This window comes from Pituophis catenifer, unplaced genomic scaffold (genome assembly GCF_029215685.1).
Source record: "Pituophis catenifer annectens isolate HBS135680 unplaced genomic scaffold, rPitCat1.0.hap2 SCAF_1, whole genome shotgun sequence".
NCBI classification, from domain to species: domain Eukaryota; kingdom Metazoa; phylum Chordata; class Lepidosauria; order Squamata; family Colubridae; genus Pituophis; species Pituophis catenifer.
The window spans coordinates 216,131,643-216,157,514 of record NW_027256881.1 but is presented as its reverse complement, the minus strand read 5'-3'; the positions used below and the strand labels follow the sequence as shown (position 1 = coordinate 216,157,514).

Here is a 25,872-nt window from a genome sequence, read left to right as displayed (position 1 = left end):
CCGAAGTGGTTGTCCCCTTACTAAGTAATAGGAAAATATGTATGTATGTATGTATGTATGTATGTATGTATGTATGTATGTATGTATCAGGGGTGGGTTCTGCTTACCTTTACATGTGCCCGCCCATGCGCACGGGCTTGCTTTGCTTGTGCTCTTCTGCACATGCGCAGAAGCTTCTACGCATGGGCAGATCGCTTCTAATGACGTCCGGGTGGAGCCTCCCGCCCGTTTTACTACCGGTTCTTGCAAACCAGTCCGAACCGGGGGCAACCCACCACTGATATATATGTATGTATGATATATGTATATGTATCTCTATGTGTGTATGTATGTATATGTGTGTGTATGTAATATATATATATATATATATATATATATATATATATATATATATGCACACACACATACATATTTGTGAATATGTATGTATGTATGTATAGGTATGTAAAAATGAACTATATACAGAGGAGAAAGGAAAAGGGGACTGTAACATTATGCAACAATTTTTGGCTTCTTCCATTTGGAAGTTGGTTCAGATTTTACCATCAATACTTTGCTAAGATTTTTAACTTGTTTTTATTTCTGTTTTTTATATACTTATTGTGTTTCTTTTAATTGCCAACTGAGTAATGGACACTACTACAGAAAATTGAAACAATCAGCTCATTATCCTTATACAATCTGTAGCATTATGGCTGCCTTGTATCAGGTGTGGACTTAATAATTGGTCCGCAAATAAGAACATGGCTGTGAAATCTGCCATTAGCGTAATTGTACCTAGTCTGTCTCTAAGGCCGTGAGTCTGTATGTGCTTAACTTGGATCAAACTACACTGAATTCATTAGACTTACTTCTGATTACCCACTGCAAGGATTGTGCGGTAATTGGATGTGAATCCCTCTGTAATTCAGACCTTTATGTGCAGTCCACGATCTGAAGCCAATGCAAATTCAGATTTCTTGGGATGCCCAATAAAATTTCTGTCTTTTCTATTAAACTGTAAAAGATACTCATCCTGAATGTGATATTAGAAGCTTCCGAAATTTCCTCTCTGTAAGTCACCAATACGACTTCAGACACGAGATAGTGAAGTTATTTTATTGAAAATGTTGCTATCTTACAATGAAGTTTGGAAGAAAGAAAGTCAGCCAGAGGAAATGGTGGCTGAATTGTTTGGGAGTTTGAGTAGCCGGCCTAAGGCTTTAATATGTACTCTGATGAAATCTATTAGTATTGTACCCATGGCCTCCATGAAGCTTTGATTGAATTTCCTCTTCAAAATGTTGAAATAGAGCAAGCTTTCTTTTTACATGCTACATATTGTATGTAAACATTCTACATGCAAACGGCAAGTCTGGAAGACTCTGGTGAGAGATACAGCAGACACTAAAAACTAAACTGGAAGAAGTTAGAAACATTTTGAAATGAAAGGTGGACTAAGGAATCTTTCATAAAGAAAGAGAAATAAACAGAGAGATAAGCAGTCAGAAATAGATTTAAATAATAAATAATATAGTCCCTTAGCGATCACCTAATTGTTAGACTCCATTCCTTCCTCTACATTTTACTATTAATGTTGAAGTTGTTAGTTTTCCAAGTATTTTTTTGTTTTCTCTCTCTTTTAAATAAATCTAGGGTTTGGGGATTTGCTTCTGGACTTTGTTTTTCAGGGAACTTGGGTGTCAGAAGGAACTTTTACTCATTCTTCCATGCTATTTAGGACATTTTCCTAAACCTAACCCATTCCCTCACAATTTTTAGTGAACGATTGTTTTGGACAGTATGCTCCTCTTCAAAAACAAACAAAATCTAGTGAGGTCAGTATATAACATAAATTATATGAAACTTAATTATAATTATAATTAATTAACAAATGCCCCATATATTAATTAAGATTTCCCCAATATATTTATTTATTAATTTTTTTAATGCCACCCATCTCTCCTACAAGGTGATTACAACTTCATGAAAATAATTGAAGGGCTGTGTCCTTTTGCACTGTAGTATGAATCTACAGTATGTCCACAGTTCCTATCTTCACCCAGAGGTGCTGGTAGAAAATGTGGAATTATGTCTAATATGGACTTTAAGATTCAGTTACAGAGAAATCGATACAGTACAGGTTCCAGTGGCTTATTTTAAAGAGTTTTGGCAGCTTCCGCCATTTTAACAGCTGCAAGAAAAGAAATTGCAGAGGAACTAATTCCTTTTAGAATATTATGAATGATCCTTTCCTATTTTATAGATTTTATAGATGCTATCGTAACTAAATTGTGTGTAGTATTAGATGGTTATTATAATATAATCATCAGACCAGTTATAAGAAGGTAAAGCCGCTTTGATATTTAATACTTTTTAAATGGCTCCTCAGGAAACATGCCATGTTGGCTATAAATGATGGCATAATTATTAATGATGTAATTAAAATTTTAGGCAAAACAGAAGCCTGCTATAAAGATAACATTTATGTTATGATGTGTATATCTCTGTGTGTGAATGTATTCAGTTGAAATTAAACAGTTGCATTTATCTAAGGAAGGGAACCTGTCTTGAATGAAAATGGGAATAAAACGTAGTTAATAAGACAGTGAGCTCTACAAATAATAATGGAATATAATAGAATGCAAGGTGGAAATCTGCTTCAGCCATTACAGTAAACTGGTTGATCCTCATCAAATGGGATTAAAGCACAAATAGGTGGAATTATGGCACCAGCTGGCCTTCTGTATGCTTTGATGCCCCCATGGAGCTTCTGTTCAAGTAGATTTTATATTTTTTTGCCAGGTAAATAGAAAGGTAAAGGAGTCCCTGAGGATTTTACTTTACTAGTCGTTGACAACTATAGGGGGTGGTGCTCATCTCTGTTTCACACAAATAGAAGAATTATATAAAAAGTAAGAGCATTGTTTGGTCAATCATTTATCTCAAAGGAATGGTAGACACCCTTCAGAGATCCAAATTTACACTACTATTATATATAACATTTGAGATGCAATCATAATGGTTCTTAATTCCCTTTGTTCAGAGTATCTTCCATTTATGCATCACAATCAAGCTAACCATGTCTGTGTGTATATATTGTACCATATTATTCTTGTTTAAAAATACATCTTGGCTATCAAGATTTTTGTATGACATAGACATAGTTCCAGCATCACATGAATAGGTTGGCATCTATTCAGACTCGCATTTCAGTACGTTTTCCAGCTGATGGCAGCCGCAAGCAGCTACATTCATCCATATAGAATTAGAATATAGAATATAGAAGCTAACCATTTTATTATATTCTGCTATAATACAGGACTACTTGACTTCCCTTGGAACAGATAGGTAAAGGTTCAATGGACCTTAGAGGAGGCCACTCCTGAATTTCTTGTGGCTCCACTACGATTCAAGTTTAATTCCCAGTTTGATTCCTCCCTGTCTGGCTAGGTGATTCCAAACACGTTCTTTGTTTCTTTGATTTTCAGCAGTGCTTCTCCCAATGGATTGTAGGCGTTATTAATTCTACATGTTAATTTGTAAACTTGCTATCGTCAGATAAAACCAAAGGTTACTCCGCTAGAACAACTAGCTCCTCTGTAACCCTAATTTGAAGTGTATTGCACTAGAATATTGATAGAACGGTGATATGGTCTAGTCTACTTTTGTCAAATGGTATCACCTCAGCATTAGCACCAGGGCTCAATTTCATTTATTAAGGCTCTGCATCCTTCTGTTCTGCCTTAGGGTCATCCATACGCCATTGTCAGTTACATTTGTTGTTGTCTCCGTGTAACACACAAAGATGATGAAAAGTACAAACGGAATGGCTTATAGTCATGGTGGTCTGAGTTGTCACTTGTGCACAAATTCATTGAGGTTTCTTGTCATCCTTCATGCTTGATCCTCTCTCTCTCTCTCTCTCTTTTTTTTTAATTTGATTTATATGCCGCCCTTCTCCGGAGACTCAGGGCGGCTTACAATGTGCTAAGCAATAGCCTTCCTCACGTTTGGCATGTGCTAGCAGACAAGGGCTAAATTACTGTAGTAAACTAATCCTGGATCAACAGGTGAAAAAAATAAAAGGCTTTAGAGGTCCATTAATATTATCAGGAAAACCTACTGGTTCAATTCTATTTATCTAATTATTTGATAAATTCCGGTTGCCACCACGAGCTCCAGATAGTGTTCAGTCCTCATTTTCCCATTGCAACAATCCTGTGAAATAGCTCAGGCTGTGAGATTGTGACCCATGTCTTGAAAGGAGGGATATGGATCTCTTTCAGCACTTAATTGCTACATCACACAAGCTTAATGAACATAGCCTTAATGTCAATAATTCTATCCCTTGTGCTCATCTAGCACTCATCCAGTTGCTGAAATAACAATTGGTGCCAGGGTCATTAATAGTATGACTTTATAAAGAAGCCAAGTCTTTCTATGTATGGTTGAACATACTTTGGTTTTCATGTAACCTAAAACTCTGATAATATCCCAGTGGAGCTCACAGGACTGAATTGTAGGATTCACAAAATGCTTTCTAAAGCTTGTTCAGTTATCTCATTAATGTTTCTTTCTCTCCTGACCCCCATCCTTACCTCTGTCTTCATATTGCATGAATGACTCTTGAATCCTAGCACGTTTAGCAAAAATGATTCTCATTGAACAATGGCAGACATGCCTAGAATTGTATGGAAACCATACAAAAATGTTTCACAGGCTGGCTGAAGTATTTCAGTATGTTTTATTAACTTGTTTTGTTACATCTTCATAATGTTCAGATAAAACTGTACATTGGCACCAACTACTGAGGAGCGGAATGTTTTGCAATTGCAAAAGCAGAACAGGAATAATTAAATGGAACTGTGAAGGATAGAGGGATTTTACACACTTTTTTTTTTCCTCCCAGGGTTTTCATATAAGATTTTATTTTGCAGTGGACTAAAGCCTAGTAGTGCAGGATAAAAATAACACATTTCCACCCAGTTTACAGGGAAATAGTGGAGAGTGTTCAAGATTTCAGAAAGAATGGGAAAGACAGCTTAGTTGCAGGGGCTTTAGGAAAGATTTCTCTCTATAGTTATACAGCATTTATTAATTTAAGAAAATTACGAGATAACTGCAAAGTGATATTGGCCCCAAATCGAATAGCTACCATAGAAAACATTAAAAATTGAAGTGAAAGAACTGAGAGTTAAACTGCCAGATCAGCCATTAAAAAAAAATTCTATCAAAAGAGAGCCCAAGAGGAGGGAAATAAAGAAAAAAGTCCCCATGGCCATCAGGATTATGATGTATAAAGAGAATCATTGAGCAAAACCTGACAGAGAAAAATGAGAGAATTAGAGAAAGAAAAAGCAACCGAGCAAAGAACAAAGTTCCCCAAACTCTAGTAAGAGCCTACTTTGAATTCAGCTGACGGAAGACTCTTTTAAATTACACTGACATCCATCATTAAAGTTAAGAGGCCTAAAGCATCATCTCTGGTTAGTCTCTTGAAAAGGAAGGGAAGTCCTGGAAGTGTTTCTAGGTTGGAAACCTTTGGGAGCCACTTTGGTCTAATGATTAAGGCACGGGTGTCAAACTCGTGGCGTCATGTTGCGGGCACGTGTTGTTTCACAATGTTTTTTTCCTTTCACGGAGCTGGGGTGGGCGTGGCCAGTGTGTGATGCATCACAGGCCACCCAGTTTGACACCCCTGGATAAAGGATCAAGCTAGAAAGCAGAAAAATGTGAGTTCTAGTTCCACTTTAACTATGAAAGCCAGCTGGCTGACTTTGGGCCAGTCACTCTCTCTTAGCCCAACTCACCTCACAGGATTGTTGGGGGAAAATAGAAGGAAGAAGGTGTGTTGGATATACTGTATTTGCCAGCTTGAGTTATTTGTAAAGATAATGAATGAATGAATCAACGAACAAACAAACGAATGAATGATGTTCTGCATTCTATTCCAATTTCCACTAGATACAATCCCATGAATCTACTCAGTGGTAAAATCCAATTTTTTTTATTACCGGTTCTGTGGGTGTGGCTTGGTGGGCATGGCAGGGAAGGATACTGCAAAATCTCCATTTCTACCCCACTCTGGGCCCAGCCAGAGGTGGTATTTGCCAGTTCTCCAAACTACTCAAAATTTCCGCTACCGATTCTCTGAACTGCTCAAAATTTCCACTACCGGTTCTCCAGAACCTGTCAGAACCTGCTGGATTTCACCCCTGAATCTACTTCTCTTTTAAAATTATTTGTGTTCCTTGCCATCAGTTAACCTTATATTACAAATTACATGATGTTCTGCACCATGTGAAACGACAAAGCCATTTTGACATTTCTTTAAATTCATGTTGTTTACTTTGTTGTGTTGTTCTGTTTCCCCGAACTATGTCCGCAAACTCTGAAACATTCATGTTATTTTCCATTTTCCCTTTGTTAAACATTACTTCTTCACTTGTTTTTCTCTCTCTCTGTGACATTTCTAATTCTTTTCATTATTTTATTTGCTCCCCTCCCTTAACTTCCTTTCCTCTTTCAATTTATGAAATAGTGATGGGTTATTTCCCACCCTGATGGTTACCCTGACAAACTGACAACATGGCTTCTTGGATTTATGTTAACTGAAACCAGCATCCAGATAGCAATGTCTGTGTGATGTAGGCTTTTCAGTTGGCATGGCAATGACATGAAACTAGAATTACTAGGATTTGATTTGGTGTCTCAGAATGGGGGAAAAAAAAAGTCAATGACAACACTGCTAAGAGCTGAGTACATTACAAATGATTATATCAAATCAATCCTTTCCTCCTAAATTGTATTATTATTGTTACCTAGTATTTAAATGCAACAGTTCTTTTGGCTAATTAGATGTCTTGAGAGTAGATTTTTGCCCATTAAGACAATTTATCCTGAAAGATTTAAAATTACTATTAGTAAGCAGGCAAATGGTAACTTTGATTTCCTTCTGTCTCCATTCCTGAATTTACTACCATTTTCTGACATCTTTGTTATAGAGAAGCAGTTACTCAATGTTTATTGGTATTGTTTCCCAAGATTTAAATGAGATATAAATTTTTATAGCAAGCATAGTATTTTAATGACTGTTTCATTATTTTACAAGGAGAACAAGAATAGATACAAGAAGTAATATTGACGGACAGCATGCCATTAAATAAACAAAACTATTGCTTGAGCCATTTGTGTGCAAATCAGGATCTTCTTTCTTTAGTGCTTGGTTGCAAAATTATATACAATCCAACATTGCTTGGTACAGCATAATAACAACAACAAAAATAATGTTGTGTTGTAATGTTATATTGTCGTAAAACTTGTAATTATGAAGTAATTCTCTGCAACTCTTATTCCAAATTCCCTAATTTCCATTCTTATTTTTAATTTTAGGAAGGAAGGTAGACTAATGAACATGTGAGCATATTGCTATTACAGGTAGTCCTCAATTGAGATATGCCTGCAATTGAGCTCCAAATTTTTATTGCCATGTGAGATAATTGTTCAGTGAGTTTTGCCCCATTTTATAACCTTTCTTGCCACGGTTGTTAAGTGAATCACTGCAGTTGTTAACATGATGGTTAAGTGAATCTGGCTTCCCCATTCTGACCTTGCCAGAAGGTCACAAAATATGATCACATGACTCTGGGACACTGTAACCATCATAAATACATGCCAAATTGCCAAGCGTCCAAATTTTGATCCTGAGTCGGTGGGGATGCTGCAATAGCTGTAAGTATGAAAAACAGTCATAAATCACTGGTTTCAGTGCTGTTATAACTTCAAACAGTCACTAAACAAATGGTTGTAAATCAAGGACTACCTGTAATTAATTCTTGCATGTAGTAATTGTTAGGGAGCTGGATTTTAATGAACCTCTTTCTTTGAACTCTATTTCGCTCTAAACATCTTTCTCATGTGCTGGGATTTTTTTAAAATTTAAAATAGAATGGAAAGAGGTTTAGATAACTTACGTTTAAAGGGGAATTGGTAAAATTGGTTCCTTCTTTCAAAAGTGTCAATCCTCTCAAGGTGAAAGCCAAGAACTTAATAGAATATAGCTGATGACCAAAGAGTCGTCTATCTAGAAGAAAGAAGAGTAACCGTCTGGTGGGATGGTGGACCAGCCTTTGGTACTGAAGACTTATGAAGGTCATTACATTAATGTGGATTTGCCAATCAATTTCACAGAAAGCCAGAGTCCCAAAGGTGCTTTTCCAAAAGGCAACTGGACTTTCTTTGTTTTTCCTTGAAGATGTTTCGCTTCTCATCCAGGAAGTTTCTTCAGAAGCCTTTTCACTTCATGTCTTGGGTGAGAAGCAAAACGCCTTCAAGGAAAAACAAAGACAGTTGCCTTTTGAAAAAGCATCTTTGGTCTTTGACAACCGTGTTCTGGATGACTGAGGATCTCCATAGACAGCTAGAGTCAAATAATTTGTTTCATCATCTACAATTTCTTATTTTGAGAAAAGTCAAAGAAATTAGAAATACATCTTTGGCAGTTGCTATAGATATCTTGTAACCAGTGAGTTATGGATAAATGGATTGTTTTATTTTCAGTCACTTTTGTCCAGTGTGAGAATAAAATCACCATTTTATAAGGCAAGAAAATTGGTGGCAACATTGTATGATAGGATGAAACTGCAGTAAATTCCTCTCTGGCATTCTAGTTTCCTTGACTGTTTTGCATTTCTCATATACTGGGATTTTGAATAAAAGATTTGTATAATTCATTTGTCAAACCGTCCAATGTTACCCTTATGAAATTATTTTCCAATATTGCTTTTTCAAGTTATGCTGAAGCAGGTGATATTCAGCACTTGTTATGTATCCTATTTTTCACCTGCATAAATATTTTCTTGCGATAACTTGAAGCCCATGATCAGGTTAGTTCTTCTTTTCTTCGGTAATTCTATTCCTTGTTTTAGAGGTTATAGCAATAGTACCATTATTACTACAAGCTAGAATTTTTACTTCTGTCCATATGGAATAGAAGAAACATAAAATGTAAATCATTTGAATTGTAGCTGTGAAAGTTGGGTGATGGACACGTATTCTGTGTTTTCTTTGAAAAATGTAACAAATAAGACCGATTTTTTTATTTATTATATATCAAATTTAGAGATGCTGATCTCATTCCCAGAGCAAATCTGTGATACACTTGTTTTAAATAGAAATAGTGAAATTATATTTATTTACTTACATACTAATTTACAAGTTGGCTCCTGTCTAGTAAACCATCAAAAACTCCCAGGCTTAAAATAACTTTAAAGGGTTCTTTTTTTTTTAAATTTTTAAACTTTTATTAATTTAAGAAACCACATAATACATTTATAAATGCAAGTAAAACAATTTACAACAAGCATCATCTTAATGACATCTGCCTATAATATCTGAATTGTTATAATATCAATATCCTATATCTTCAATATACATTATTTCTCTCACCTTATATAATGATATTATTTTATTGATATCTGGTGTCTCTTTCTTAAATTTCATTTGATGTAAAAATTTATTTTACTCTATTGATATCTTTTCTTTTATTTAATTTTTCTTTCTTTCTTCTTCTCTTTTTTTTTTTTCACTTCCCTCTAACCATTTATACCACTTTTGCCAGACCAGATAATATTCAGATTCTTCCTTTCCTTGGATCTCCTTGGTGAGTCTATCCATCTCAGCGCATTCCATAATTTTGGATATTAATTTCTCTTGAGTCGGGACCTCTTCTTGTTTCCAATTTTGTGCGTATATAATTCTTGCTGCAACTTTAAAGGGTTCTTTATAACCTTTTCATGCCTCTAGTTTTTAGAATCTAGTAAAAGCTGCCATCCAGGCAGATTCTCAAAATCCTTGCAAGGGCTATAATATCAGAATGACTTATGGAGACAAGCACATATAATTGGTGCATGGTTTAATCCCTCTTCTCCTGTCCCCCCGCCCCCCCGCCTCCTCTTTTAGCTCATCTGCTGTCAGCTAGATGTGAATATCTAGAGTGGTGTTGCTGCAATAGGCCATTCTCAGAGAATGACTTAATGACAGGTTGTAGTTGCAGCAAGTGAATCTTGCCAAATGTGTCATGGATAGAGATTGATATTCATTCATGATGAGAAACCTTGTTGGAGGACATTTATTTTGACGTTTATTTCATCATTCTTATTTTGATGATTATGTCATCATTCAGCACACTAGAATAAATATACAGTAATCATGAAAGTTAAGCTTCGTCATATTTAATCACACAGGGAAGTCAGAGAGGGGGAGGAGGGGGAAGGGAGGGAGGGAGGGAGAGAGAGAGAGAGATCCATCCATCCATCCATCCATCCATCCATCCATCCATCCATCCATTGTGGCATAATTGCTTGCTTGATTCTCAATTCTCTTTATTATTCCTCATAATATGCTTGAAAAGTTTTATTTGGATTTCAGAGACTATAAAGCTGCCCTCGTTTAGAAATATAAATGTAGAAATTACTGTTGCACATTTGACAGTTGCTTCCACTGACAACATGTGTGCCTTTTTGCAAAGACAAAGAAATATAGATTTCTTCTCTCTATGTTATCATCATAAACCAAATAGCTTTTTTTCCTCCTTCAATTGCATTTCCTAGTTTTACTGCTATCTCCTCTTCATATTTAAATTACTTGCCTCTATTGGGTCAGTCTTGGGTTCCTTAAATATAACAAAAGCAGATGTCCTGAGGGAGGAGGAAAGTTATTCAGAGTGAAAATGTTTGTACAGGGATTCAGATTTCAGATTTAAAGAGCTCAAACTGGGGAATTGTTCAGAGCTGATATCCATAACTCAGTCCAGTTTTCTGTGTCTTATCTGTGTGTACATCACCATATTCTTCTATTTTCGAGTGCCCCAAAAGGCCAGGATCAACTAAACATATGTACTTCCCTTATCTTTCCAAGATAGCACATAAATTTCTCTTGTGTTGCTCCATGATCAGAATTATTAAGTATTTGGTTCAGCTTCTCAGTGGACATAATTTCCTCAATATTTTCTTCACATCAAGTGTATATTGAACTTTTACTGAAGAATACACTAAGGACAATCTTTGCCATGTTTTTGAAGCTTGCAGCTGACAACTAGAGACTTATTTTTTGTATGAGCGCCTTGATACTTGTTTTGCGGCTCTAATATATCCAACCTCAGTGATGGATTTTGGGACTTTAATAGTCTCATTTAAAACATTAGCTATCTAATTGCTTCAATGTATTTGATTAATTGTACCCTGCTTTGAAAAGTCTAGGAAGTCTGAAAATGAACTAATAGAGGTTTTGAATTTGACCTTTTTAATATGACTTGTAGGAGATTTCAAAAATATGGTTTTGCATCTTGTGAATGTGACTACTGGCAAGTCAAGGCAGTTGAAATACGTCTGTTCTGTATTGAATACATATAGTTGTGTTAAGCCCTGCTAAAGTGATAACTAACCTTTAGATGACCCTAACTGTTAACTTCAACTGTTTTGGAGGGAAACGTAGAACATTCATATTTGGGCGGACTTTTTTAAGTATTATGATTGGTTGAGGCCCAGTGGGAGCAGCGCAGGGGTGGGTTCTATTTACCTTTACTACTGGTTCGCAATGGGATCACACATGTGCAGATCGCTGATGATGACATCGGGCAGTGGGCAGGGCCTCCCGCTGGTTTTTCTACTGGTCCAAACCGGAGGCAACCCACCGCTGGCCCAGAGTATAAATTACAGGAATTTGCCTATTGTTGAGCAGTTCCAGTTGACTCAATAAATGCTGTTGTATCTATACTGTCTATTCTTGCCTACCGCAGCCCAAAACGTTATTTATTTATTTATTTATTTATTTATTTATTTATTTATTTATTTATTTATTTATTTATTTATTTATTTATTTATTTATTTATTTATTTATTTATTTATTTGTCCAATTTCTATGCCTCCCTTCTCCGTAGATTCAGGGCGGCTTACAATGCATTATAGCAGTAGCCTGCATACTTTTTTGTATATACCTGCTTATTAGGGCTTTCGCCCCCCCCCCCAAAGCGGTGTTGTTCTATACAAAATTGGCTTATTGCCCCCCACAATCCGGGTCTTCAATTTACCTACCTCGAAAGGATGGAAGGCTGAGTCAACCTTGAGCCTGGTGAGATTCGAACTTGCACTAATTGCAGGCTGCTGGCAGCTAAGTGCTAGCATTAATAGCACTTTAGTCCGCTGCACCACCGAGGCTCATAATAATGTCCTTTCTTATTTTGCAAATATATTTTGACCCACATATTACATTGTAATATATTGTAAGACGGTGATTTCTATTATTTTGTATTACTATGCCTCCAAAGGCTGATAAAATCACTGGAAATTAATAATATATGGATGATGAGGTGATGCCATCCCTGCACTTGTGCACCTTGCATGAAGAAAGTTTCAGCAGTTGGCCCAAAGAAAGTGGTGATGATTGAATCCCAATAAAGTAGGAGGATATACATTGCGCAGACCTGACATTTGTCAACACAAAAGAAAAGATGTGTGGATTGTTGAACATCCGTTCCTCCCTATCCTATTCTTCATCGCAATACTAATAATCTTTATCTTGATTAAGGTACTTATCATTTTATTTTGGCTTCTTTCTTTTTTAGGTGAGGATGTAGCTGATGATTTTTGTGCTGATTCTCCATCGCCTTCCAAAACAACAACTTGTGAAGTATCCTGTGGAATGGATTGTGTTGTGACGGAGTGGTCGCAATGGTCCCCTTGTTCTCAGTCCTGTTCCAATAAAAATTCAGAGGGCAGGCAAACCAGAACAAGATCTGTACTGGCATTACCAGGAGAAGGTAAACAATGGGTTGTTGTTTTTTTAGCTTATTTGTTTGTTTCCAAATAGAATTCCTGTCAAGTACCAAAGCTGGCATTGTGCTTGGGAATCTTTGCCTATCAGAAGACACTGGATATGCCAAAGTTTCATTCCAGTGATTTCCAAACATGTAGATCACAGTCTTCAGATCACCCTTGACTTGCGAAAATGTATTTGTCTTTAGGATGCTGTGGAAGCCAATAAAAAAAAGGTAAAGGTTCCCCTCGCACATATGTGCTAGTCGTTCCCAACTGTAGGGGGTTGGTTTCAAAGCTGAAGAACCACGAAGACGTCTGCGTGGACATGTGGCCAGCATGACTAAATGCCAAAGGAGCACGGAATACTGTTGCCTTCCCACCAAAGGTGGTCCCTATTTTTCCTACTTGCATTTTTTACGTGCTTTTGAACTGCTAGGTTGGCAGAAGCTGGAACAAATAACAAGAGCTCACCCAATTATGTGACACTAGGGATTCAAACCGCTGAACTGCCGACCTTTCGATCGACAAGCTCAGCCTCTTAGCCACTGAGCCACTGCGTCCCACTTGTGGAAGCCAATATATGAAGTGAATAAAAATTATAGAAACCTTTTTTTGATAGGGTTAAGTTTTCAACATAGCATTTAATTCTTTTTTTCTATTTTTTTTTTTTTTAGTATGACGGTAGTGCAGTTTGTTTCTTATTCTAAAATCTTTACAGTTTTATACTAGGGACTGCCATATTTGTCAGAAACCACAATCAATAATCGTTATGAACATGGTTGGCTAGAATTATCAGATGTAAATTTTTAAAAAGTAAAATGATTTGTGTATGTTTGTGTGGAGAGAGGGAGGGGGGGAAGAGAGAGAAAGGAAGGGAGAGAGAGAGAGGGCGAAAAGGATAGCATTCAGGGAACTTGACTTTTCAAGGTTGTGTTCTGTTTCACATTCAAATTCAGTGCCTTCCCAAGTGAATTATTGTAATAGTTTTAGTAACAGTTATTATTTACTTGCAACTTGGGGAAAAATTAAACCTAGAAAGTTTTGCATGTATGCATTTATTAGATTTTTTTTTTTTATTGCAAAAGTTTTACAATTAGATTTTCACCCCTTTTTTCACCCCCCCCACCTCCCTCCCCAAACCCTCCCTAACCCTCCCTAACCCTCCCCCCCCCAGACTTCCCTATTATATACTCATAACTAATAACACTAGTAAACAAGCTTAAACCCATCCCTCCCCCTGTATAATTTTTCCTCTTTATCTCTTTACATTAAAATATTTCTAATACATTAAAATATTTCTAATACATTATTTTCAAATAAAAGCTATTTGATACTTTCTAGTTTGGTATTTGTTCTGAACATATTCTATCCACCTTTTCCATTCCCATTCATAAGTCTCTTGTGAACAGTCTTTTAAATATGCTGAAATCTTCGCCATCTCAGCAAAACTGGCCATCTTCAAAGTCCATTCCTCGATAGTGGGTAAAGCTTCATTCTTCCAATATTTACCTATCAACAATCTTGCTGCTTTTATCATATACAATATCAGTTTTATCTCACCCCGTGTAAAACCCTTAACTATACCCAATAAAAACAACTGTGGAGAAAATTGAATTTTTTTCCTCAAAACATTCTGCATGACCCACCAAATTTTTATCCAAAAAGCCTTAACTTTCCTACAGGTCCACCAAACATGATAATACGTAGCATCCAAACATTCGCATCTCCAACATTTTGGCTGAACATTAGGGTACATACATGACAACTTTTTAGGATCTAAATGCCATCTATAAAACATTTTATAAAAATTTTCTCTCAGGTTTTGCGACTGTGTAAATTTAACATTCTGAACCCAAATTTTTTCCCATGTCTCCAGCATCACTGGTTCTTCAAAATTCTGTGCCCACTTAATCATACAGTCTTTAACTAATTCAGTTTCTGAATCTCTTTCTAGCAAAACATTATAAAGCCTTTTAATATGCATTGGACCTTTCTCTCTTATATGTCTAACCAATTCTTCCTCATGCAACATAATACCAGTTTTTTGGTCCTCTTTCCATCTCAGTTGTAATTGATTATATTGTAACCAAGTTAGATTAAGCCCTTCATCCAACAGTGTCTGTAATGTCTTCAGCTGCCATCTGCCCGCATCTGTAAAAAGAACCTCTTTGTATAAAAACCCCCCGAGTGACATTATATTTGTATTCCACAAAGTATGACCAAGATCCAGCCATAGCGGTATTTTGTAATCCCATTTGAGTCGGTGCTTCTTCCAAACTCTCATCAAAGAGTCTCTAAGTATATGACTTTTAAATACTTTATCAACTTTGTCATCGTAGAATAAGTAGGCATGCCATCCAAATTCAAGGTCAAAACTTTCTGCTTTCAATATTCCAGTCTTTTTACTTCCAAACCAATCACTTGTTAAAGTTAAAGCTGCTGCATCATAATATAACTGTAGGTTTGGGAGTTTAAGACCTCCTCTTTCTGGAACATCTTGCATAATTTTCAATTTCACTCTCGCTTCTTCTCGTTCCAGACAAACTTATTCACACCAGACTGCCAGACTTTCAGTTGTTTATCACTTTTAAGCACCGGAATCATTTGAAACAAAAACAGAAATCTTGGCAAAATGTTCATCTTAACTGCTGCTATTCTTCCAAGTAGAGACAGTTGCAGCTTTTTCCAAGTCTCCATATCCTTCTGAACCTCTCGCCACAACACCTCATAATTATTTTGAAACAATTTCATGTTTGATTCTGCAACCTGAACTCCAAGATATTTTACCTTAGGTACAATTTCAAAACCTGCCCTCCTTTCAAGCTCATGTTTACGATCTTGTGTCATATTTTTAACTATCATTTTAGTCTTTTTTGAATTCAGTCTAAAACCTGAAACTCTACCATAGTCTTGTATAATGTCGTTCATCAGGATTGTTGATTCCATTGGTTGTGATAGGGTAACGACCAGATCATCTGCAAATGCCTTTATTCTATAATCCTCTTGCCTTATCATTATGCCTTTCAAAATTTTAGAGTGCCGTATTGTATTTAACAAGACTTCCAATGTTAAAATAAATAAAAGTGGGGACAACGGACATCCCTGTCTTGTTCCTTTTTCAATTTTAAACTCTGTCGTCAAACTTCCATTAATAATAATCTGTGCTTTTTGCTCTTGATAAATTGCTGCAATCGCCTGTATAAATTGATCCCCAAAGTTCATCTTTTTTAAAGTCTTTAGTAGAAAATTCCAATCCACTCTATCAAAGGCCTTCTCTGCATCCAAGAAAACCAGCACTGCAGGAATCTGTTTATTCTTATCAAGATATTCCAATAAGTCTATTACTTGCCTTACATTGTCCTTCATATATCTACCCTCAATAAATCCCGCTTGGTCCTCATGAATCACCTTTTGGATTACTGGCATCAACCTGTTGGCTAATACCTTCGCATAAATTTTATAGTCTGTATTCAAAAGAGATATTGGTCTATAATTCTCTGGTTTTTTAGGACCAACTTGTTCTTTTGGTATCAAAGATATATAAGCAGTTGTCCAAGATGGGGGTATTTTACCCCCTTGTTGAATATTGCAAAATAAATCTCTAAGTTGTCCCACCATTTCAGCTTGTAAAGTTTTATAGTACACTGCAGTCAAACCATCCGTGCCAGGAGCTTTGGCTGTTTTTAGCTGTTTAATTGCTGCTGTTATCTCCTCCTCTGTTATAGGATAATTCATTCTTTCCTTTTGTTGATCGGTAATTTTTGTAACTCTCTTATCATTTAAATATTTTTCTATAAGTCCATTCTGCACCTCTTCTTTGGCATATAATTTAGTATAATAGTCCACAAAAGCTTCTTTAATTAATTTTTGTTGAAAGATTTCTTTCCCTCCAATATCAATACGATCGATAATCCGTGCACTTTGTTTTTTCCTCAATGTGTAAGCCAACCATCTGCCCGGTTTATTAGCGTTGCAAAATGTGTTATGCTTCGCGTATTGTAGGCTTGTTGCAACTTGTTCCGCCATAAGCATTTGAAATTGATCTTTCAAAAGTTTTATAGCACTTCGTATTCTTTCATCTGATGGGTTTTTAATAAGTAACTGTTCTTTATTCTTTATTTCCATTTCCAACTCAGATCTTTTCTTTTGTCGGAGCAGTCTATGTTTAGAATTCATATAGATAAGTACCCCTCTCATATAGGCTTTACTTGCGTCCCAAACAATTTCAATTGGGGTACCTTTATTCAAATTTATTTCAAAAAATTCTTTCAAATGCTTTTTAAGTTCTATTGTATTTTTTCCATATCTAAACAAGTTCTCATTTAATCTCCAAGAACGTCTCTCAACCTTATCCATCTCAATTTCTATCCATACAGGGCTATGGTCAGTCAAAGTTCTTGGAAAAATCTTTGTTCTTTTTGTCTTAACAAGTAGATCATTTGACAACAGAATAAAATCAATCCTAGAAAAGGATCTATGTCTATCAGAAAAGAAAGTGTAATCCAATTCATTTGGATTATGTATTCTCCAAACATCTTTTAGTTCCATATCTTCTTTCATATCAAAAAAAGTCTGTGGTAGTCTAATTCTAGACTTTGCCAAGCTCTTTTTATCTAGTTTAGAATCAATTACTCCATTCCAGTCTCCCATAATTAAAATAGATCTATAGTCCCATTGCAATATTTTAGTATGTAACATCTTATAAAAATAGTCCTGTTGTTGGTTGGGAGCATAAATTCCAATCAAAAGAATTTGTCCATTTGCTGTAAGCAATTCAATTGCTACAAACCTACCATCTTGATCTGCTTCTATAACTTTCGCTGTTAATTTTTTATTTACATAAATAACCACACCATTCTTTTTCTGCGAAGTTGAAGATATATAATGTACTCCTAGTTTTGGATTTATCAAATATTTTTGATCTTGAATTGTGATATGCGTTTCTTGTAAACATATTATATCATTATTAAATTGTTTCAAATATGTAAATAATTTCTTCCTTTTCTGTGCTGAATTCAACCCATTAACATTCCAAGATAGACATTTAAAGGTCATCAGCCTCTTTCTGTAACGCAGAGCAAAATATTTGAAGTTCATCCGAGAGCTTCGATCTCGCTCCTCCCATAGCGCCACTCTCTTGTACGGTACTCTTAACTGCCTTCTTGTCTTGTCTTTCCTGTTGTTGTTGTTGCTTTTGTTTAAGTAGCTTGGATTGAGCTCTAGTTATACGTTGATCTTTAACTTCAGTCAACTGAATCAAATCCAAAATTGGAGAAGAATCCAGCAAGGGCTCACTCAGAAAACCTCCTTCTGCACCTTGCACTATTTCTAATTCCTGCTTAGACTGTTCTTTCAATTGCCTCTCTTCACTCTCCTTAATCTCCAAAACTGTAGATGTACGTGGAGATGGTGTTCTTTCCTTAAGAATAGTACTATAAAAGTGTTGTGCCTTCTCCACGGTATTCAATCGATATCCTTCTCCCTTATATCTAAAAATTATCCCAGCTGGTGCGTCCCACCGGAAGGGTATCTGTAAGTTTTTCAATTCCTTAACAAGAAAACCAAATTCTTTTCTAGCTTTCAGCATTTTAGGAGGTAGTTCTTTAAAAATTTCAAGTCGTGAACCCCCCACTTGTACAGAAGTGTGAAAAGATTTTTGCAGGATATCATTTCTAATTTCTCTATCAGTAAAGTATATGACCACATCTCTGGGCAGTTGTCTTTGTCTGGCCACCCAAGAGTTCACTCTGTATATTTTATCTATTTTATGAAATACCAAATCAGGATTAGCTTGTAAAATCTTAGCCAAGGCTTCAGAGCAAACTTGTCTCAAATCCTGTCTCTCCTCCTCTCGAATTCCCCGAAGCCGTATGGCGAATTCCATCGCCCGGAATTGTATCATAACAATCTCATCTTCAATTCTCTGCATTTTATTGTCAACCTCATCAATTTTATAATCATTGTCTTTCATTTTAACATTAACTTCTGATTTAAATTCTTCAACTTTAAAATCAACTGTCCCAATAAATTTTGCCAGGCCAGACGCCACTTCTGAAATTTTTTTGGTCACCTTATTTTGATTCTGTTTCACCATGTCTTTAACTTCATTAATTTCCTGCATAAATTCCTGATGTGATTTTTGAAGTTTATCATCTATCTCCTGTTGAGATTTTTGAAATTTATCATCCAAAGTTTTAGAAATAAATTCTTTTAAATCTCCCACATCAAATTCTTTTTTCTGAGTTTGTAACTGTTGAGCAGGGGGAAGTTGCGTTTCATGTTTGTGTGTGGGGGATCCCCCCCCTAATGCCTTCCCTTCCTGCTTCTTTGAAGCCATCCTGGCTCGTGATCTAGTTTTTCTAAAGAGGGAAGTTCCTTTTCCTTTCCCTCCTGCACAAAGACTTCTAAAAAAGTCCCCCAGATTTGTTCAATTAAAAGCTAAGGTAGAGCAAAGTCCAATATTAGAAAGGGAGAAATTTTTCACTTGCTTCTCTAACAAACAAGGCAACTTTGCAACAACTTGAAGACTTGTAACACAAAATAACTTCACCAATCCACACTCATTGGCTCGTTAACTTTAAGGCTAAGCGCCATGTTTTTTCCCAAAGCACTTTCACTCACTCAAATGTCTCAGTTTAAAAATCAGCAAAGCGCTAATACTTGCGTCTCCAAATTTGAGGGTTCCGATAGGTTCGCTGTTTATTAAAACTTATTCTTTTCAAATTACGTTTCCTGCAGCCGGCTTGTTTTGCGAGAGCAAAGTCGTCCCACGTCGCCCGGAGTTTCCGCAGGTTGGGAGGGAGCCTCGCCCGTTCTCACCCCAGAAACAGTTCCCTGGGGGACAACGGGGGCTCAACCTGTGCCCTGCGATCTCTACTTCTTCAATCCTTGGGATTTTGAAGCTTTCAAGCCGCTTCTGAGTAGCGAAGCGGCTCTACGGGCGGCGGGGCTGGCAGAGCTCCGAAAGGCACCGCCGTCGCCGAAGGCAGAGAAACCGGAAGCCCCATTTATTAGATTTTTTTATCCCACCTTTATTACTTTTTATAACTAGCTCAAGGCGGCAAACATATACGATATTTCTTCCTCCTACTGTTTCCCCATAACAGCAACCCCGTGAGATGTATGTATGTATACATATATACATACATATAGATACACACACACACATATAAAATGGCAATGCGTATTCTTGGTAATGAAAGGAACAACACATTTCCTACATCCAGAAAAATGGAAAATTAATCTGGATAGTTTCATGTTAACATGAAATGTATTTTCCTGCATATACCTAAATTCTGCTTAATTCTACCCAGTTAATGGATCTCAAAGAAACTAAGCTAAGGTGCTACAATTTATTCATCTGGTATTTATTTATAAAATAAGTTAACTCTGTTTAAAATTTACAGAGTTAATTAAAACAGAAGATGTGACATTTCTGTTACTCATGGAATTGATCCATGAGAAGAATATTGCACAACACATAAAAATGAAGAAGAAAATGGGGTTCTAAAAAACAATCTACTCACATACTGTATGTTAATATATGCAAATGTAATATATTTACATATATTAAATCATCCTATTTGTAAGGTCCTTTGGAGCAGATTTTAAAAGCCTGAATAAATGTGCAAGTGGAATAATTTGTACTGAACATGTTGAATATTATTTTTTAAAGAAAGTAGCTAAAATTAATGAAAGAATCATACATTTCTTGCTCAGTGAATCAATGTATGCATAGCAGCAGGCAAGAATAAATGGTTAATTTAATCATGATATTAATTTAGGGTCATTGACTCTTAGTAACCATATATGATCCGTCTTTAGCTTGACCTTTAGGTCTCTCAATGCTTCATTCACTGCTGTCATAATTAAGTCCATCCATCTTGCTACTAATCATCCTGTTCTGTTTACTACAACTTTTTGTCAGTATGGATTCTTCAAAGGAGTTGGGTCAGGACATGATGTGCATAAAGTGCAATAGTTTATACTTGATCGTTTGTATCATAAGTGAAAATTCTGGATGGATTTGTTCTATGATCCATTTGTTTATTTCCTTGACTATCCATCATCTCAAACAGGGGTGACATTCAAATTTTTTTCCTACTGGTTCTGTGGGTGTGGCTTGGTGATGGGGGGGTCACGTGACTGAGTGGGCATAGCCAACTTGACATCACTCATGGCAAGTTGGGGCGGTATCACCCCACCAAACCATGCCCATCAAGTCAGAGAAGGAGGAGACAAACAGCCACGTCGAATACTGTGGCAGAGAGAAGCCTCCATTCACAGAGGAGTTGCTGCTCCCTTTATGCCCCCCCCGGCCTCCTCCCTCCCGGGGACTACCTTAAAGGGATAGGCTGCAGCAGTTCCGCTGTGAATGGAGGGAGAAAATTTTGGATTCTCTCTGCTGCAGCATTTAACGTTGAATGCTGTGGCAGAGAGAAGCCTCCATTCACTAGGCGGAGCTGCTGCTCCCTTTATGGTCCCCCTCCCTCCCAGGGGTCAGAGTAAAAGGGACAGGCAGGCTGCCACAGCTCCCTTCCAAACAGGCTCCCTTCCCTTCTTGGGCATACACACAGACCGGAAGGGGTGAGCAGCGAGCGGGTGGGGTGGGCGGGGCCAACCAGGGGTGGTTTTTACTGTTTTGGCGAACCACTTCAAATCTCCACCACCAGTACATGCGATCCAGTCCGAACCGGTCGAATTCCACCCCTGAACTCAAGCATTATATAAAGTTAAGCAGAGGCAATCACCATGTGTAGTTACTCTCTGTAGTTCAAAGACAATTTAATCTGTAAAAGTGGAATAGGAGACATCAGAGTTTGATGTCTCTTAAACAAGTGTAAATATAGCAACTATATATTTTTTTCACATAACAATAAAACAACGTTAATCACATAATTCCTGTGGAATGAAGGTTCATCAGCTGTATAGAAATAGAAATTCTTTAATAGATATAGGAAGGTGTACACTTATTGCATCCCAATTATCCTGGCTTCAGTTATCATGGCTTCACAATGGAGCCTCCGTCTCATAGGTAGTCTGCTGCAGAGCTAGTGATTGTCCTGGAAAAATGGAAGACGACTACAACTCTAGACCAATCCATACAGTGTGGAGGATATTTAATGTGAAGCATTAAACCAGGGTGGCTGGTTATAGTTGGCCTATGAGACTGTCCCCTTTGGCCAGTCCTTGGGTTGGTGCTTGTTCCAGTTTCCACATAAACATCTTTGATTTTTCCTTTTGAAAGGAGCAGGTCAACTGGTCAGCCAGTTGCTGAAATTGACTAGAACATCAGATAAAAAACAGACACTAAATGTGCCTAAAATTACTTTTATTAACTTTGATGATTGTTAAAGAATCTTAAATTCCCCTATGTGAGGGGTCAGCAACCTGTGACTCTGGAGCCGCATGTGGCTCTTTCACCCCTCTGTTGCGGCTCCTTGTCACTCAAAATATGTGTCACAACTGCCAATGTGCGACACCTGCCGACATGTGATTTATTGAGCTTTTCAATCCCCAGTAAGCCAACCATGGATAAATCCAAGAAAAGAAAAGCTTCAGAAGAAAACAGAATGTTTAATTCAACTACATATGCTAGTTTTGTGGCCACTCAAGAAATAGGCAGGCAACAGAAGAGTTTGTGGCTCCCGGTGTTTTCTTTTCTGTGGGAAACGGGTCCAAATGGCTCTTTGAGTGTTTAAGGTAGCAGACTCCTGCCCTATGTGAATTTTAAGCATCAGTTTTCTTTAGCCCAAACCAATTTTTAGACACAATCTGCATCTTCATTTCAGTTTCTCATATTTAATGCATAAAATAAATATATTTTCAAAAATACAAATATTTTCATATTTTCTTGAAGTGTAATAATAATGATGATAATTCTATTTTCCTTTCAGTCTTATTTTATAGCTTTTTTTTACAGCAATAAATTATGATTAAATTATTTGATTATTATATGGAGTAGAATATCATTGTTTAAGAATAGTTTAGTTTTATGGTAATTAGTGTTCAATCTCGGTTTAGACAGTATGTTACACCAACTGTTTTAATAGATATTGCACTACTTCAGCCTTAGGAAGCGATGTGCTTCTGCAAATTCCTCCTTATCTTTTAAAAAAATATTTGATGTTTCAGAAAGAGATAATTATCAACTAAGGAAGTCAATATCAATAACCTCTACTATTATCAAAATTGTCTCTGGTTGGTTCCTTTTTTTTTAAATTAAAAGCAGTCTATATTTCCCTTATGCATAAAGATTCAGCAAAAAAGGCCATTACTATTCAGTAACAATAAAAGCTTGTAGACTCCTAACTATGGTCTAAAACTGTTTTTGTTAAACTGGCTACCCTGAATGGAACCCAGGAAGGACTAAGGGCAGGGAAGGGGCAGAAGCCTGAAAACACTGGACTAAAAAATGGACATACACTTGTCCTTCACATCCATGCAGAAGATGACTGACTACTCTTTCCTTACCCCTTCCTGATTTTGTTTTCTGGTACACACACACACACACACACACACACACTTCCCAAATTCCCACAAACATTTCCTCTGGTGGTCATGTTTTCTAAATGGTAGCTGGGAGAATTGAAAGCAGAAAGAACTAGAAATCCACCAGGAGTTTCTAACTTGCTTAGCAGCACAGACAGCTTGTAGTGAGTCCATCCATCTCTCTTCGCTTTTCATGGGGCGGAAATACCTGCATGTCCCCAAGAGGCCTATTTAATCATCAAGAAGGCATCCCTTGCAAATATACTTAAGAATGAAGTCCCACCGAGTTGCCACTGAATTGCCATCCAGGGAGAAAGAACAATTTACAGATCTTCTGACTGATTTCACATGACAAGCAATATTTCCTTGGATAGAATGGGGAATTTCTGGATAGAGCTTTTAAAGGAAAGTCCTGAAATTGCCAAATAGGCATTGAAATGTCTTTGCCATGTACAACAACAGATCTAACGTGAGACTGTCTGTCAGAAGATTAAAATTCAACTGAAAGTGGACCTTGCAACCTGAGAATGACACTAAACATTTCAGTAAATCCATCAAGGAACAGCTGTGGGGGGAGGGGGGAGAAAAGACATAGAAGGTTCTAGAATGGCTAAGTCAAACCGTTTTCAAATCTTATTGAGATGCTGTGGGGTGATTTGAAATGGATGTACATGCAAAACTTCCCAAACATTACAGGGCTGAAAAAAAAAATGTATGGAATAATGGGGAAAATGTTCCCAGTTGATGTCAGAGACTAGTATACAGATATTAAAAATGCCTGTTTGAGTTTATTTCTGCCAAAGGAGGCAATACCAGATATTTGATCCAAGGGTGCGTTTATTTTTTTTGCACAGAAGGCACAAATGGCATATCTGTTAATTTTTTGTTGAATAAATAATTGCCAATTTTCATAATTTGTTTCTTTAATGCCATCACCTGTTTATATGCTGTTTGAATGAAGATAAAGTATTGAAATGTGTCAGGCATGAAAGACCAGGACCACACGTGAAGTTCCAATTAAACTGATTTATTATTGCATGCCTATGCACAGGAATCTATCCAACTAATGGTTAGCGCTATTTTGACACTAGATAAAGATTAATGGAGTTCAAGAGGGGTTGGATTTAGTCCATGTGTGGCTACATAGTGACTCTAGGCTGATTCCTCTTTGGATTTCATCCCTAGGATGGAACCTGCTACTTCTACAAAATGTCCAGACATATTAAAAAAGAAAAAAAATAACATGGGATGTACTAACTTTTTCACATGACTGTAGGCTAGGGGTGGGCAACTGTGGCCCTTTTACAACCTGTGGACTTCAACTCCCAGAATTCCTGAGACAGCTTGGCTGTCTCAGGAATTCTGGGAGTTGAAGTCCACAGATTGTAAAAGGGCCACAGTTGTCCACCCCTGCTGTAGGCTATAGATAGAAAATATCTTACTTGCAAATAATAGCAATTGTTCTAAATACTGAGCTTTTATCCAAGGAAAAGCAGCATAGCCCAATCGTTGGATATTGATTTGTTGGGTAAAAGCTTAGCCTTCCAAATAATTGTAAAATCCAAGTTCTATTTGTGTACTTTGAAAATAATTACATATTAATGTAATATTATTATTAATAATATTATAATATGAATTACATATTCTGTATTAATTAATATTAAATACAAAAATAGGCAGTTTGCTTTTCGTTTTGTGCCAGTGCTCTATTACACGTAGCCTTTGACCTATGACCACAATTGAGCCTTAGCAACATTTCTTTTGTTAAGTGAGACAGTTGTTCAGTGAATTTTGCCTCATTTTACAGCCTTTCTTGCCACAGTTGTTAAGTGAACCACTGCAGTTCTTTCAGTTAGGAACACGGTTGTTAAGTGAATCTGGCTTCCCCATTGACTTTGCTTGTCAGAAGGTCGCAAAAGAGGATCACATGACCCCAGAACACTGCAACCGTCATAAATATGAGTCAGTTGCCAAGTGTCTGAATTTTGATCATGTGATCATGGGGATGCTACAACGATCATAAGGGTGAAAAATGGTCGTAAATCACTTTTTTCAATGCCATTGTAGCTTTGAACGGTCACAAAATGAACTATTGTAAATTGAGGACTACCTGTACTAGTGTGTTTTCTCTTGATCAAGGTTTCTGGGATTTTTTTTTTCTTTTTTAAAAAGTATATTTTTATTTATAGTTTTTTCTATAACATCCATAAGTGCTTAGTGAACAGTGTATTGTCTGAGTCAGTATACTTTATATACAGTACTACTATGTAATGTAATGATTTTAAATTGGATGTTTTAAATTTTGGGGGTTTTTAATATTGAGCCGAAATTATTTAATAATTTTAAATTATTTTAATTGTTGTTTGTCTTTGTGCTTTTAATAGGCTGTACACTGCCCTGAGTCCTTCGCGAGAAGGGCGGTATAGAAATAAAATTATTTTTATTTTTACTACTATTTAAATATACATAATCATAATCTTTCAACTTCTAACATTTGTGTATACATTGTAATTATAATATATTCTATTATATATCAGTATACATAATACTATTTCCCCAGTTTCTATTCTTTTTTTCTTAAACC

The 25,872-nt window shown here is 36.6% G+C and overlaps 1 protein-coding gene across 1 annotated transcript in view; it reads left to right on the top strand.

Moving 5' to 3' along the window:
• THSD7B (thrombospondin type 1 domain containing 7B) overlaps nucleotides 1–25,872 on the top strand; it is a 469,405-nt gene that overhangs the window by 208,740 nt on the left and 234,793 nt on the right. Inside the window, exon 7 of the mRNA XM_070957022.1 lies at nucleotides 12,605–12,799. Within this exon, the coding sequence (XP_070813123.1) occupies nucleotides 12,605–12,799 (195 nt within the window). The remainder of the gene's footprint in view (nucleotides 1–12,604; nucleotides 12,800–25,872) is intronic.